The sequence below is a fragment of the Ranitomeya imitator genome, chromosome 3 (assembly GCF_032444005.1).
Source record: "Ranitomeya imitator isolate aRanImi1 chromosome 3, aRanImi1.pri, whole genome shotgun sequence".
Taxonomy (NCBI): domain Eukaryota; kingdom Metazoa; phylum Chordata; class Amphibia; order Anura; family Dendrobatidae; genus Ranitomeya; species Ranitomeya imitator.
The window spans coordinates 843,482,548-843,498,988 of NC_091284.1; the positions used below are offsets into that span (position 1 = coordinate 843,482,548).

Below are 16,441 nucleotides of genomic sequence, written 5' to 3' on the forward strand. Positions count from 1 at the left end.
TCTGCTCTTCTGGAGTAGACTGTTGTGTAGAAGCTCAGGTCCGACCAACTGCTCAATAAGCTCTAAGTACATAGGAGGTTTCATTACATCAATGACAGGATAGTCATAACCCACCAGTAACTAAGACACCAAAGGGCCACATGGATCCCGAGCTACTGGATCTGCCTTTTGTTGGACTGATGCAGTTTCTTCTTTTGAGTTCCCAGTTGGTGTGAAGTGGTTAATAATGGCAGATGTGAAATGTGGAGAGTATGGGTTACTAGATTAGGGAAGTAATTCTATCAGGACAAGGACAAAAAATAGAAAAGTTTTTTCTTTACACATCTAGAAAAAGCAGCTGCAAACCCAAGATAGCTAAGACCATTCAGCCCTCCAGAGGAATGCAGCTCCCAAAGAGTACAACCTCCAAAGGAACCATAGGGTCAGCCTCACCCAAAGCGGGGGGCACAGAATCTAGGATGTACAGGGTCTACCTCATCCAGAGTGAGGGACAAACAATACAACCATGAGATATTGAGAAGGTCCATCAACTGTGATGTGAGCATGAGAGGAGGATGTCATCACGAAGGCTTGTTTGTTGCATTTGTGTCATTTTTTTACCTCGTTATATCTTTTCTCCACAGAATGAAAACCTGTAAGCATCAGCCTTGGAGGAAGGAAGAATGCTGCCACTCAGGGTCTACCTGTTGCTTATGATTGCTTGTTCCCCATCCTATTCCTCTCTGGGGACACTGGAGCTCCACATTGATGAAGAGCAACCAGCTGGAACCATCATTGGGGACATCAGTGCAGGTCTTCCACCAGACTCCACTGGGCACATGTTTTTTATTTCGGCACAAGAAGGGAGTGGTGTAACCAGCGATTTAGAGATAGATGAGCACACCGGGATAATTAAAACTGCTCGAGTCCTTGATAGGGAGCAGAGGAACCATTATAGCTTCATAGCAGTCACCCCAGAAGGTGTTACTGTGGAAGTGGATATTCATGTGGATGATATTAATGACCACACTCCTACATTTGCTAAAGGTCGTGTACAAATTGGCATTCCAGAGCACACGCCCCGTGGTACAAGTTACCCTCTAGAACCAGCTGTGGATTTGGACAGCGGAGCATTGGGCACTCAGGGTTATCTTATCAAAAGGGGAGATCCCATGCAAGCATTCCGATTAGAAACCCGCCATACGTCTAGTGGTACGCTGTCTGTAGAACTGGTAGTCAACGCCGATCTAGACCGGGAGAATTCCTCTTCGTACTCTTTAACTCTGGAGGCGTATGATGGCGGCTCTCCGAGTCGTAGCTCTCAGATGAAATTGGACATATCTATCCTGGACATCAATGACCACGCTCCAGCTTTTAATCAAAGCCGCTATCAGGCACTTATTTCAGAAAGTCTTTTACCAGGATCTAGTGTCCTTCAGGTCTACGCCACAGATGCCGATCTCGGTCATAATGGGGACATCACTTACGAGATCAACCGCAGGCAAAGTGATCCAGAGGGTTTCTTTACTATCAATCCACATTCCGGACTTATCCAGCTTAGTAAACCATTGGATTACGAGACTCGGAAAGCTCATGAATTGGTTGTGCAAGCAAAGGATGGAGCTAGTCAGCCAGAGGTTGGCACAGCATTTGTGTCCATACAGGTCCGAGACTCTAACGACAACCAGCCCAGCATGACCATTATTTTCCTGAGTGAGGATGGAGCCCCCAGAGTGTCAGAGGGGGCCACACCAGGCCAATATGTGGCTCGAATCTCTGTATCCGATCCAGACTATGGCGAGCACCCTGACGTGGATGTGACTCTGGAGGGTGGGGAGGGAAAGTTTGCTTTGACCACAAAAGATAGCATCATCTACCTCATTTGTGTGGACAAATTACTAGACCGTGAGGAGCGAGATTCTTATCGACTGAGGGTTCTGGCTACAGATTCAGGAACTCCTCCATTAAGGGCAGAGTCCTCATTTGTTCTTGAAGTGACAGATATAAATGATAACCCTCCAGTCTTTGACCGTCAACAATACAGCCACAGTGTACCAGAGGCCGTCCATCCCGGGAGCTTCCTTCTCCAGGTCACAGCTCGGGATAAAGATCAAGGAGTGAATGGAGAGATTAGATACAGTCTTTTGGATACACCATGGTTCAATATCCATCCAGACACCGGGGTCATCACCACAGCTGCCCCACTGGATTACGAAAAAGACCCACAGCCACAAATGACAGTAGTGGCTTCAGACCGTGGCATGCCACCACTGACCTCCACCGCTATTGTCAGGGTCCAACTGCTGGATGTTAATGATAATGATCCTGTCTTTGCCAATGCAATTTATAATGCCACGCTGAGTGAGGGCTCTCCACGGGGCACCTGCTTCCTAAAGGTGAGAAACATTTTCTGAAGCTACAGTATACTGTGAAACATTAAGGTTGATCTCCCCACCAATCTGTATGCATTACATGGGTACCAGGATACATGGGTTTGCTGCAGAATCACCACACATAAGTAGACCGAGGGACTACCACACACATGGGCATATCAAAGAATCACCATACACCTTTGTATACAGAAGGACCAGCATACACCTGAGCACACCGAAGGACCACCATACACTGGGCATAGTGAAGGACTACCACATACATGGATATATCAAAGAACCCCCATACACCTTTCTATACAAAAGAACCACCATACACTGGGCATACCAAATGACCTCCATACACTGGGCATAGTGAAGGACTACCACATACATGGACATATCAAAGAACCACCATACACCTTTGTATACAGAAGAACCACCATACACCTTTGTATACAGAAGAACCACCAGACACCTTTGTATAGAGAAGAACTACCATACACTGAGCATACCGAATGACCACCATACACTGGGCATAGTGAAGGACTACCACATACATGGATATATCAAAGAACCCCCATACACCTTTCTATACAAAAGAACCACCATACACTGGGCATACCAAATGACCTCCATACACTGGGCATAGTGAAGGACTACCACATACATGGACATATCAAAGAACCACCATACACCTTTGTATACAGAAGAACCACCATACACCTTTGTATACAGAAGAACCACCATACACCTTTGTATAGAGAAGAACTACCATACACTGAGCATACCGAATGACCACCATACACTGGGCATAGTGAAGGACTACCACATACATGGACATATCAAAGAACCACCATACACCTTTCTATACAGAAGAGCCACCATACACTGGGCATACCAAATGACCTCCATACACTGGGCATAGTGAAGGACTACCACGCACATGGACATATCAAAGAACCACCATACACCTTTGTATAGAGAAGAACTACCATACACTGAGCATACCGAATGACCACCATACACTGGGCATAGTGAAGGACTACCACATATATGGACATATCAAAGAACCACCATACACCTTTGTATAGAGAAGAACTACCATACACTGAGCATACCGAATGACCACCATACACTGGGCATAGTGAAGGACTACCACACATAGGCAGTTAGCGCTCAAATCGCGTCTGATGATGAGTCCCCCAAGTTCCCACCTCACACCTTAGATTGTTGTGTGCAATTGCTCATCTTCTTGTCAAATATTTGTACATTTTTGCAAGAAAGGAATTCATTTTATATATACTTGGATCAGAAGCTAAATTTTTCCCTCTTCTTCATACCGATGGACTTTCACACACATAGGCAAGCTGAAAATCTATCACACACTAGACATACCGAAGGATTACCGTACACCTCAGCAAACCGAAGCACTACCACACACATTGGCCTACCGAAGGATTACCCTATACTAGGCCTACGAAGGATTACCCTATACTAGGCCTACCGAAGGACTACCACATACTAGGCCTACCGAAGGATTACCCTATACTAGGCATACCGAAGGATTACCCTATACTAGGCCTACCGAAGGACTACCACATACTAGGCCTACCGAAGGATTACCCTATACTAGGCCTACCGAAGGACTACCACATACTAGGCATACCGAAGGATTACCCTATACTAGGCCTACGAAGGATTACCCTATACTAGGCCTACCGAAGGATTACCACATACTAGGCCTACCGAAGGATTACCCTATACTAGGCCTACGAAGGATTACCCTATACTAGGCATACCGAAGGATTACCACATACTAGGCATACCGAAGGATTACCCTATACTAGGCCTACCGAAGGATTACCCTATACTAGGCCTACCGAAGGATTACCCTATACTAGGCCTACCGAAGGATTACCCTATACTAGGCCTACCGAAGGATTACCCTATACTAGGCATACCGAAGGATTACCCTATACTAGGCCTACGAAGGATTACCACATACTAGGCCTACCGAAGGATTACCCTATACTAGGCCTACCGAAGGATTACCCTATACTAGGCCTACGAAGGATTACCCTATACTAGGCATACCGAAGGATTACCACATACTAGGCATACCGAAGGATTACCCTATACTAGGCATACCGAAGGATTACCCTATACTAGGCCTACCGAAGGATTACCCTATACTAGGCCTACCGAAGGATTACCCTATACTAGGCATACCGAAGGATTACCCTATACTAGGCATACCGAAGTACTACCACATACTAGGCATACCGAAGGACTACCACATACTAGGCCTACCGAAGGACTACCACATACTAGGCCTACCGAAGGACTACCACATACTAGGGCTACCGAAGGACTACCACATACTAGGCCTACCGAAGGATTACCACATACTAGGCCTACCGAAGGATTACCACATACTAGGCATACCGAAGGATTACCACATACTAGGCCTACCGAAGGACTACCACATACTAGGCCTACCGAAGGACTACCACATACTAGGGCTACCGAAGGACTACCACATACTAGGCATACCGAAGGATTACCACATACTAGGCCTACCGAAGGATTACCACATACTAGGCATACCGATGGATTACCACATACTAGGCATACCGAAGGACTACCACATACTAGGCCTACCGAAGGATTACCACATACTAGGCATACCGAAGGATTACCACATACTAGGCCTACCGAAGGATTACCACATACTAGGCATACCGATGGATTACCACATACTAGGCATACCGAAGGATTACCACATACTAGGCCTACCGAAGGACTACCACATACTAGGCCTACCGAAGGATTACCCTATACTAGGCATACCGAAGGATTACCACATACTAGGCATACCGAAGAATTACCACATACTAGGCATACCGAAGGACTACCACATACTAGGCATACCGAAGGATTACCCTATACTAGGCATACCGAAGAACTACCACATACTAGGCATACCGAAGGATTACCACATACTAGGCATACCGAAGGATTACCACATACTAGGCCTACCGAAGGATTACCACATACTAGGCCTACCGAAGAATTACCACATACTAGGCATACCGAAGGACTACCACATACTAGGCCTACCGAAGGACTACCACATACTAGGCGTACCGAAGAATTACCACATACTAGGCCTACCGAAGGATTACCACATACTAGGCCTACCGATGGATTACCACATACTAGGCATACCGAAGGATTACCACATACTAGGCCTACCGAAGGATTACCACATACTATGCCTACCGAAGGACTACCACATACTAGGCCTACCGAAGGATTACCCTATACTAGGCATACCGAAGGAGGATTACCACATACTAGGCATACCAAAGGATTACCCTATACTAGGCCTACCGAAGGATTACCCTATACTAGGCATACCGAAGGACTACCACATACTAGGCCTACCGAAGGATTACCACATACTAGGCCTACCGAAGGATTACCACATACTAGGCCTACCGAAGGATTACCCTATACTAGGCATACCGAAGGATTACCACATACTAGGCATACCGAAGGATTACCCTATACTAGGCATACCGAAGGATTACCGTACACCTCAGCAAACCGAAGCACTACCACACACATGGGCCTACCGAAGGATTACCCTATACTAGGCCTACGAAGGATTACCCTATACTAGGCCTACCGAAGGATTACCACATACTAGGCATACCGAAGGATTACCCTATACTAGGCATACCGAAGGACTACCACATACTAGGCATACCGAAGGATTACCCTATACTAGCCCTACCGAAGGATTACCCTATACTAGGCCTACCGAAGGATTACCCTATACTAGGCCTACCGAAGTACTACCACATACTAGGCATACCGAAGTACTACCACATACTAGGCATACCGAAGGACTACCACATACTAGGCCTACCGAAGGACTACCACATACTAGGCCTACCGAAGGACTACCACATACTAGGCATACCGAAGGATTACCACATACTAGGCATACCGAAGGATTACCACATACTAGGCGTACCGAAGGATTACCACATACTAGGCGTACCGAAGGATTACCACATACTAGGCATACCGAAGGATTACCACATACTAGGCCTACCGATGGATTACCACATACTAGGCCTACCGAAGGATTACCACATACTAGGCCTACCGAAGGATTACCACATACTATGCCTACCGAAGGATTACCACATACTATGCCTACCGAAGGATTACCACATACTATGCCTACCGAAGGATTACCACATACTAGGCCTACCGAAGGATTACCCTATACTAGGCATACCGAAGGATTACCACATACTAGGCATACCGAAGGATTACCCTATACTAGGCATACCGAAGGATTACCGTACACCTCAGCAAACCGAAGCACTACCACACACATGGGCCTACCGAAGGATTACCCTATACTAGGCATACCGAAGGAGGATTACCACATACTAGGCCTACCGAAGGATTACCCTATACTAGGCATACCGAAGGACTACCACATACTAGGCCTACCGAAGGATTACCACATACTAGGCCTACCGAAGGATTACCCTAGACTAGGCATACCGAAGGATTACCACATACTAGGCCTACCGAAGGATTACCACATACTAGGCCTACCGAAGGATTACCCTATACTAGGCATACCGAAGGATTACCACATACTAGGCATACCGAAGGATTACCCTATACTAGGCCTACCGAAGGATTACCCTATACTAGGCATACCGAAGGATTACCCTATACTAGGCCTACCGAAGGATTACCCTATACTAGGCCTACCGAATTACTACCACATACTAGGCAAACCGAAGGACTACCACATACTAGGCCTACCGAAGGACTACCACATACTAGGCATACCGAAGGATTACCACATACTAGGCATACCGAAGGATTACCACATACTATGCCTACCGAAGGACTACCACATACTAGGCCTACCGAAGGATTACCCTATACTAGGCACACCGAAGGACTACCACATACTAGGCATACCGAAGGATTACCATATACTAGGCCTACCGAAGGATTACCCTATACTAGGCATACCAAAGGATTACCACATACTAGGCCTACCGAAGGATTACCACATACTAGGCATACCGAAGGATTACCACATACTAGGCCTACTGAAGGACTACCACATACTAGGCATACCGAAGGACTACCACATACTAGGCATACCGAAGGATTACCACATACTAGGCATACCGAAGGACTACCACATACTAGGCATACCGAAGGACTACCACATACTAGGCTGTTGTGAATTCTGTTATCGAACTCCCTCCTGTGGTCATGAATGGTACTTCGGCGAGTTCTGTCCATGGACTCCCTCTGGTGGCTGTGAGTGGAGCTGCTGCTTCTGAGGTTCCTTCCACAGGTGACGTAGTTTATTCTTTGGCTGGCTGTTCTATTTAACTCCACTCAGATCGTTACTCCATGCCAGCTGTCAATGTTCTTGTACTGGTTCAGTTCGCTCTTGGATATTTCTGGTGACCCGTCTACTCCAGCAGAAGCTAAGTCCCTGCTAGTTATTTATTTGTTCATTGTTTCCTTGTCCAGCTGGTTATCATGATTTTGTCTTGCTAGCTGGAAGCTCTGGGATGCAGAATGGCACCTCCGCACCGTGAGTCGGTGCGGAGGTCTTTTTGCACACTCTGCGTGGTCTTTTTGTAGGGTTTTGTGCTGACCGCAAAGATACCTTTCCTATCCTCAGTCTGTTTAGTAAGTCTGGCCTCCCTTTGCTAAAACCTGTTTCATTTCTGTGTTTGTGACTTTCATCTTATCTCACAGTCATTATATGTGGGGGGCTGCCTTTTCCTTTGGGGAATTTCTCTGAGGCAAGGTAGGCTTTATTTTCTATCTTTAGGGCTAGTTAGCTCTTAGGCTGTGAAGAGGCGTCTAGGTCGTGTTAGGTACGCTCCACGGCTATTTCTAGTTGTGTGATAGGATTAGGGGTTGCGGTCGGCAGAGCTCCCACTTCCCAGAGCTTGTCCTGTGTGAGTTTAACCATCAGGTCGTTCCGGGTGCTCCTAACCACCAGGTCCATAACAGTACAGGTGGCCCAAAGTATTAATGCATCTCAATAGAGGGATAAGAGAAGTTCTGAGACCATTTTTTTTTCCTCTGCAGTGTTTTTTGTCTTTTCCCCTAAGCCTCTGGGTGGTTCAGGACACAGGTGTAGATATGGACATTCAAGGTCTGTCCTCTTGTGTGGATCATCTCACTGCAAGGGTACAAAACATTCAAGATTTTGTGGTTCAGAATCCGATGTTAGGTCTGCCACCATTGGTACGGTACAGTCTAAATTTCTTTTGTCCGTTACTCTGATTTGCTCTTTGTCGTCCTATTCTGTTATGACATTTGTGGATTCAGGCGCTGCCCTGAATTTGATGGACTTGGAGTATGCTAGGCGCTGTGGTTTTTTCTTGGAGCCCCTGCAGTATCCTATTCCATTGAGAGGAATTGATGCTACGCCTTTGGCCAAGAATAAGCCTCAGTACTGGACCCAGCTGACCATGTGCATGGCTCCTGCACATCAGGAGGATATTCGCTTTTTGGTGTTGCATAATCTGCATGATGTGGTCGTTTTGGGGTTGCCATGGCTACAGGTCCATAATCCAGTATTGGATTGGAAATCTATGTCTGTGTCCAGCTGGGGTTGTCAGGGGGTACATGGTGATGTCCCATTGCTCTCAATTTCATCATCCACCCCTTCTGAAGTTCCGGAGTTTTTGTCGGATTATCGGGATGTATTTGATGAGCCCAAATCCAGTGCCCTACCTCCTCATAGGGATTGCGATTGTGCAATTAATTTGATTCCTGGTAGTAAGTTTCCTAAGGGCCGACTGTTCAATTTATCTGTGCCAGAACAGTTATATAAAGGAATCCTTGGAGAAAGGCCATATTCGCCCGTCGTCATCACCCTTGGGGGCAGGGTTCTTTTTTGTGGCCAAGAAGGATGGCTCTTTGAGACCTTGTATTGATTACCGCCTTATTAACCCCTTCATGACCCAGCCTATTTTGACCTTAATGACCTGGCCGTTTTTTGCAATTCTGACCAGTGTCCCTTTATGAGGTAATAACTCAGGAACGCTTCAACGGATCCTAGCGGTTCTGAGATTGTTTTTTCGTGACATATTGGGCTTCATGTTAGTGGTAAATTTAGGTCAATAAATTATGCGTTTATTTGTGATAAAAACGGAAATTTGGCGAAAATTTTGAAAATTTCGCAATTTTCACATTTTGAATTTTTATTCTGTTAAACCAGAGAGTTTTGTGACACAAAATAGTTAATAAATAACATTTCCCACATGTATACTTTACATCAGCACAATTTTGGAAACAACATTTTTTTTTGCTAGGAAGTTATAAGGGTTAAAATTTGACCAGCGATTTCTCATTTTTACATCGAAATTTACAAAACCATTTTTTTTAGGGACCACCTCACATTTGAAGTCAGTTTACGGGGTCTATATGGCTGAAAATACCCCAAAATGACACCATTCTAAAAACTGCACCCCTCAAGGTGCACAAAACCACATTCAAGAAGTTTATTAACCCTTCAGGTGCTTCACAGCAGCAGAAGCAACATGGAAGGAAAAAATGAACATTTAACTTTTTAGTCACAAAAATTATCTTTTAGCAACAATTTCTTTGATTTCACAATGGTAAAAGGAGAAACTGAACCACGAATGTTGTTGTCCAATTTGTCCTGAGTACGCTGATACCTCATATGTGGGGGTAAACCACTGTTTGGGCGCACGGCAGGGCTTGGAAGGGAAGGAGCGCCATTTGACTTTTTGAATGAAAAATTGGCTCCACTCTTTAGCGGACACCATGTCACGTTTGGAGAGCCCCCGTGTGCCTAAAAATTGGAGCTCCCCCACAAGTGACCCCATTTTGGAAACTAGACACCCCAAGGAACTTATCTAGATGCATAGTGAGCACATTGAACCCCCAAGTGCTTCACAAATTGATCCGTAAAAATGAAAAAGTACTTTTTTTTCACAAAAAAATTCTTTTAGCCTCATTTTTTTCATTTTCACATGGGTAACAGGATAAAATGGATCCTAACATTTGTTGGGCAATTTCTCCCGAGTACGCCGATACTTTATATGTGGGGGTAAACCACTGTTTGGGCACACGGCAGGGCTCGGAAGGGAAGGCGCGCCATTTGACTTTTTGAATGGAAAATTAGCTCCAATTGTTAGCGGACACCATGTCGCGTTTGGAGAGCCCCTGTGTGCCTAAACATTGGAGCTCCCCCACAAGTGACCCCATTTTGGACACTAGACCCCCCAAGGAACTTATCTAGATGCATATTGAGCACTTTAAACCCCCTGCTGCTTCACAGAAGTTTATAACGCAGAGCCAAGAAAATAAAAAATAACTTTTCTTTCCTCAAAAATGATTTTTTAGCCTGGAATTTCCTATTTTGCTAAGGGTATTAGGAGAAATTGGACCCCAAATGTTATTGTCCAGTTTGTCCTGAGTACGCTGATACCCCATATGTGGGGGTAAACCACTGTTTGGGCGCACGGCAGGGCTCGGAAGGGAAGGCACGCCATTTGGCTTTTTAAATGGAAAATTAGCTCCAATCATTAGCGGACACCATGTCACGTTTGGAGAGCCCTTGTGTGCCTAAACATTGGAGATCCCCCACAAATGACCCCATTTTGGAAACTAGACCCCCAAAGGAACTAATCTAGATGTGTGGTGAGGACTTTGAACCCCCAAGTGCTTCACAGAAGTTTATTACGCAGAGCCATGAAAATAAAATAAAAAATTATTTTCTCAATAATGATCTTTTAGCCTGCAACTTTTATTTTCCCAAGGGTAACAGGAGAAATTTGACCCCAAAAGTTGTTGTCCAGTTTCTCCTGAGTACGGTGATACCCCATATGTGGGGGTAAACCACTGTTTGGGCACATGCCGGGGCTCAGAAGTGAAGTAGTGACGTTTTGAAATGCAGACTTTAATGGAATGCTCTGTGGGCGTCACGTTGCGTTTGCAGAGCCCCTGGTGTGCCTAAACAGTAGAAACCCCCCACAAGTGACCCCATTTTAGAAACTAGACCCCCCAAGGAACTTATCTAGATATGTGGTGAGCACTTTGAACCCCCAAGTGCTTCACAGACGTTTACAACGCAGAGCCGTGAAAATAAAAAATCATTTTTCTTTCCTCAAAAATGATGTTTTAGCAAGCATTTTTTTATTTTCACAAGGGTAACAGGAGAAATTGGACCCCAGTAATTGTTGCACAGTTTGTCCTGAGTATGCTGGTACCCCATATGTGGGGGTAAACCACTGTTTGGGCACACGTTGGGGCTCGGAAGTGAAGTAGTGACGTTTTGAAATGCAGACTTTGATGGAATGGTCTGCGGGTGTCACGTTGCGTTTGCAGAGCCCCTGGTGTGCCTAAACAGTAGAAACCCCCCACAAGTGACCCCATTTTGGAAACTAGACCCCGAAAGGAACTTATCTAGATGTGTGGTCAGCACTTTGAACCCCCAAGTGCTTCACAGAAGTTTATAACGCAGAGCCGTGAAAATAATAAATATGTTTTCTTTCCTCAAAAATAATTATTTAGCCCAGAATTTTTTAATTTTCCCAAGGGTAACAGGAGAAATTTGACCCCAATATTTGTTGTCCAGTTTCTCCTGAGTACGGTGATACCCCATATGTGGGGGTAAACCACTGTTTGGGCACACGTCGGGGCTCGGAAGTGAGGGAGCACCATTTGACTTTTTGAATACAAGATTGGCTGGAATCAATGGTGGCGCCATGTTACGTTTGGAGACTCCTGATGTGCCTAAACAGTGGAAACCCCTCAATTCTACCTCCAACACACCCCTAACCCTTATCCCAACTGTAGCCATAACCTTAATCACAACCCTAACCACAACCCTAATTCCAACCCTAACCATAAGGCTATGTGCCCACGTTGCGGATTCGTGTGAGATTTTTCAGCATCATTTTTGAAAAATCCGCGGGTAAAAGGCACTGCGTTTTACCTGCGGATTTACCGTGGATTTCCAGTGTTTTTTGTGCGGATTTCACCTGCGGATTCCTATTGAGGAACAGGTGTAAAACGCCGCGGAATCCGCACAAAGAATTGACATGCTGCGGAAAATACAACGCAGCGTTTCCGCGTGGTATTTTCCGCACCATGGGCACAGCGGATTTGGTTTTCCATAGGTTTACATGGTACTGTAAACCTGATGGAACACTGCTGCGGATCCGCAGCCAAATCCGCACCATGTGCACATAGCCTAATTCTAAAGGTATGTGCACACGCTGCGGATCCGCAGCAGTTTCCCATGAGTTTACAGTTCAATGTAAACCTATGGAAAACAAAAATCGCTGTACACATGCTGCAGAAAAACTGCACGGAAACGCAGCGGTTTACATTCCGCAGCATGTCGCTTCTTTCTGCGGATTCCGCAGCGGTTTTACAACTGCTACAATAGAAAATCGCAGTTGTAAATCCGCAGTGAAATGCGCAGAAAAACCGCGGTAAATCTGCCATAAATCCGCAGTGGTTTAGCACTGCGGATTTATCAAATCCGCAGCGGAAAAATCCGCAGAGGACCAGAATACGTGTGCACATACCGAAACCCTACCCCTAACCCTAACCCTACCCCTAACCCTAACCCTAACCCTACCCCTAATTCTTACCCCAATCTTAGTGGAAGAAAAAAAAAAATCTTTACTTTATTATTGTCCCTACCTATGGGGGTGACAAAGGGGGGGGGGGTCATTCAGTATTTTTTTTATTTTGATCACTGCGATAGGTTTTATCGCAGTGATCAAAATGCACTTGAAACGAATCTGCCGGCCGGCAGATTCGGCGGGCGCACTGCGTATGCGCCCGCCATTTTGGAAGATGGCGGCGCCCAGGTAAGAAGACCACGGACCACGGGAGGCCCGGTAAGTATGATGGGGTGGGGGGGGAGCACGGGGGGGTGGATCGGAGCATGGGGGGGTAAATCGTAGCACGGGAGTGGTGGATCGGAGCACGGGGGGGGTGCATTGGAGCATCGGGGGGTGGATCGGACTGCAGGGGGGGTGGATCGGAGTGCAGGGGGGGTGGTTGGAGCACGGGGGGTGATTGGAGCACGGGGGTGAGCGGACAAGAGCACGGGGGGGAGCGGACAGGAGGACGGAGGGGAGCGGAGCTGTGTAAAGGACAGATCGGAGGGCTGGAGGGGGCGATCGGTGGGGTGGGGTGGGGGCACATCAATGTTTCCAGCCATGGCCGATGATATTGCAGCATCGGCCATGGCTGGATTGTAATATTTCACCAGTTATAATAGGTGAAATATTACAAATCGCTCTGATTGGCAGTTTCACTTTCAACAGCCAATCAGAGCGATCGTAGCCACGGGGGGGGTGAAGCCACCCCCCCTGGGCTAAACTACCACTCCCCCTGTCCCTGCAGATCGGGTGAAATGGGAGTTAACCCTTTCACCGGATCTGCAGGGACGCGATCATTCTGTGACACAGCATATGCGTCACAGGTCGGATTGGCACCGACTTTCATGACGCATACGCTGTGTCACAGGTCGGGAAGGGGTTAATAAGATCACAGTCAAATTTCAGTACCCTTTGCCGCTGCTGTCTGATTTGTTTGCTCGGATTAAGGGGGCTAGTTGGTTCACCAAGATAGATCTTCGAGGGGCGTATAATCTTGTGCGAATTAAACAGGGCGATGAATGGAAAACAGCATTTAATACGCCCGAGGGCCATTTTGAGTACCTGGTTATGCCATTCGGGCTTTCTAATGCTCCATCTGTGTTTCAGTCCTTTATGCATGACATCTTCCGAGAGTACCTGGATAGATTCATGATTTTGTATTTGGATGATATTTTGGTCTTTTCGGATGATTGGGAGTCTCATGTGAAGCAGGTCAGAATGGTGTTCCAGGTCCTTCGTGCGAATTCCTTGTTTGTGAAGGGGTCGAAATGTCTCTTTGGGGTTCAGAAGGTTTCATTTTTGGGTTTCATTTTTTCCCCTTCTACTATCGAGATGGACCCTGTTAAAGTTCAGGCCATTTATGATTGGACTCAGCCGACATCTGTGAAGAGCCTGCAGAAGTTCCTGGGCTTTGCTAATTTTTACCGTCGCTTCATTGCTAATTTTTCTAGTGTTGCTAAACCGTTGACTGATTTGACCAAGAAAGGTGCTGATGTGGTCAATTGGTCCTCTGCGGCTGTAGAGGCTTTTCAGGAGTTGAAGCGTCGTTTTTCTTCTGCCCCTGTGTTGTGCCAGCCAGATGTTTCGCTCCCGTTTCAGGTCGAGGTTGATGCTTCTGAGATTGGAGCAGGGGCTGTATTGTCGCAAAGAAGTTCTGATGGCTCGGTGATGAAACCATGTGCCTTCTTTTCTAGAAAGTTTTCGCCTGCTGAGCGCAATTATGATGTTGGCAATCGAGAGTTGTTGGCCATGGGCATTCGAGGAGTGGCGACATTGGCTTGAAGGAGCCAAGCATCGCGTGGTGGTCTTGACGGATCACAAGAATTTGACTTATCTCGAGTCTGCCAAACGGTTGAATCCTAGACAGGCTCGATGGTCGCTGTTTTTCTCCCGTTTTGATTTTGTGGTATCGTACCTTCCGGGCTCTAAGAATGTGAAGGCTGATGCCCTGTCAAGGAGTTTTGTGCCTGACTCTCCGGGTGTTCCTGAGCCGGCGGGTATTCTTAAAGAAGGGGTAATTTTGTCTGCCATCTCCCCTGATTTGCGGCGCGTGCTGCAGAAGTTTCAGGCTGATAAACCTGACCGTTGTCCAGCGGAGAAACTGTTTGTCCCTGATAGATGGACTAGTAGAGTTATCTCTGAGGTTCATTGTTCGGTATTGGCGGGTCATCCTGGAATCTTTGGTACCAGAGATTTGGTGGCTAGATCCTTTTGGTGGCCATCTTTGTCACAGGATGTGCGTTCTTTTGTGCAGTCCTGTGGGACTTGTGCTCGGGCTAAGCCCTGCTGTTCTCGTGCCAGTGGGTTGCTTTTGCCCTTGCCGGTCCCGAAGAGGCCCTGGACGCATATTTCCATGGATTTTATTTCAGATCTCCCTGTCTCTCAAAGGATGTCGGTCATTTGGGTGGTTTGTGATCGCTTCTCTAAGATGGTCCATTTGGTACCTTTGTCTAAATTGCCTTCCTCCTCTGATTTGGTGCCATTGTTTTTCCAGCATGTGGTTCGTTTGCATGGCATTCCGGAGAACATCGTCTCGGACAGAGGTTCCCAGTTTGTTTCGAGGTTTTGGCGGTCCTTTTGTGATAAGATGGGCATTGATTTGTCTTTTTCTTCGGCTTTCCATCCTCAGACAAATGGCCAAACCGAACGAACTAATCAGACTTTGGAAACATATCTGAGATGCTTTGTTTCTGCTGATCAGGATGATTGGGTGTCCTTCTTGCCTTTGGCTGAGTTCGCCCTTAATAATCGGGCCAGCTCGGCTACTTTAGTTTCGCCTTTTTTCTGTAATTCTGGTTTCCATCCTCGTTTCTCTTCAGGGCAGGTTGAGCCTTCAGACTGTCCTGGTGTGGATACGGTGGTGGACAGGTTGCAGCAGATTTGGACTCATGTGGTGGACAATTTGACATTGTCCCAGGAGAAGGCTCAACATTTCGCTAACCGCCGGTGCTGTGTTGGTCCCCGACTTCGTATTGGGGATTTGGTTTGGTTGTCATCTCGTCATGTTCCTATGAAGGTTTCCTCTCCTAAGTTTAAGCCTCGTTTCATTGGGCCATATAAGATTTCTGAAGTTCTCAATCCTGTGTCATTTCGTTTGGCCCTTCCAGCTTCTTTTGCCATCCATAATGTGTTCCATAGGTCGTTATTGCGGAGATACGTGGCGCCTATGGTTCCCTCCGTTGATCCTCCTGCCTAGGTGTTGGTCGAGGGGGAGTTGGAGTATGTGGTGGAGAAGATTTTGGATTCTCGTATTTCGAGATGGAAACTCCAGTACCTGGTCAAGTGGAAGGGTTATGGTCAGAATGATAATTCCTGGGTTTTTGCCTCTGATGTTCATGCTGCCGATCTAGTTCGTGCCTTTCATTT

At 46.5% G+C, this 16,441-nt stretch overlaps 1 protein-coding gene across 1 annotated transcript in view; it reads left to right on the forward strand.

Annotated features, from left to right (window-relative positions):
* The window catches only part of DCHS1 (dachsous cadherin-related 1), a 163,998-nt gene that overhangs the window by 26,527 nt on the left and 121,030 nt on the right, over positions 1-16,441 (forward strand). Inside the window, exon 2 of the mRNA XM_069759610.1 lies at positions 624-2,375. Coding sequence (XP_069615711.1) covers positions 663-2,375 — 1,713 coding nt within the window. The 5' untranslated portion in view covers positions 624-662. The remainder of the gene's footprint in view (positions 1-623; positions 2,376-16,441) is intronic.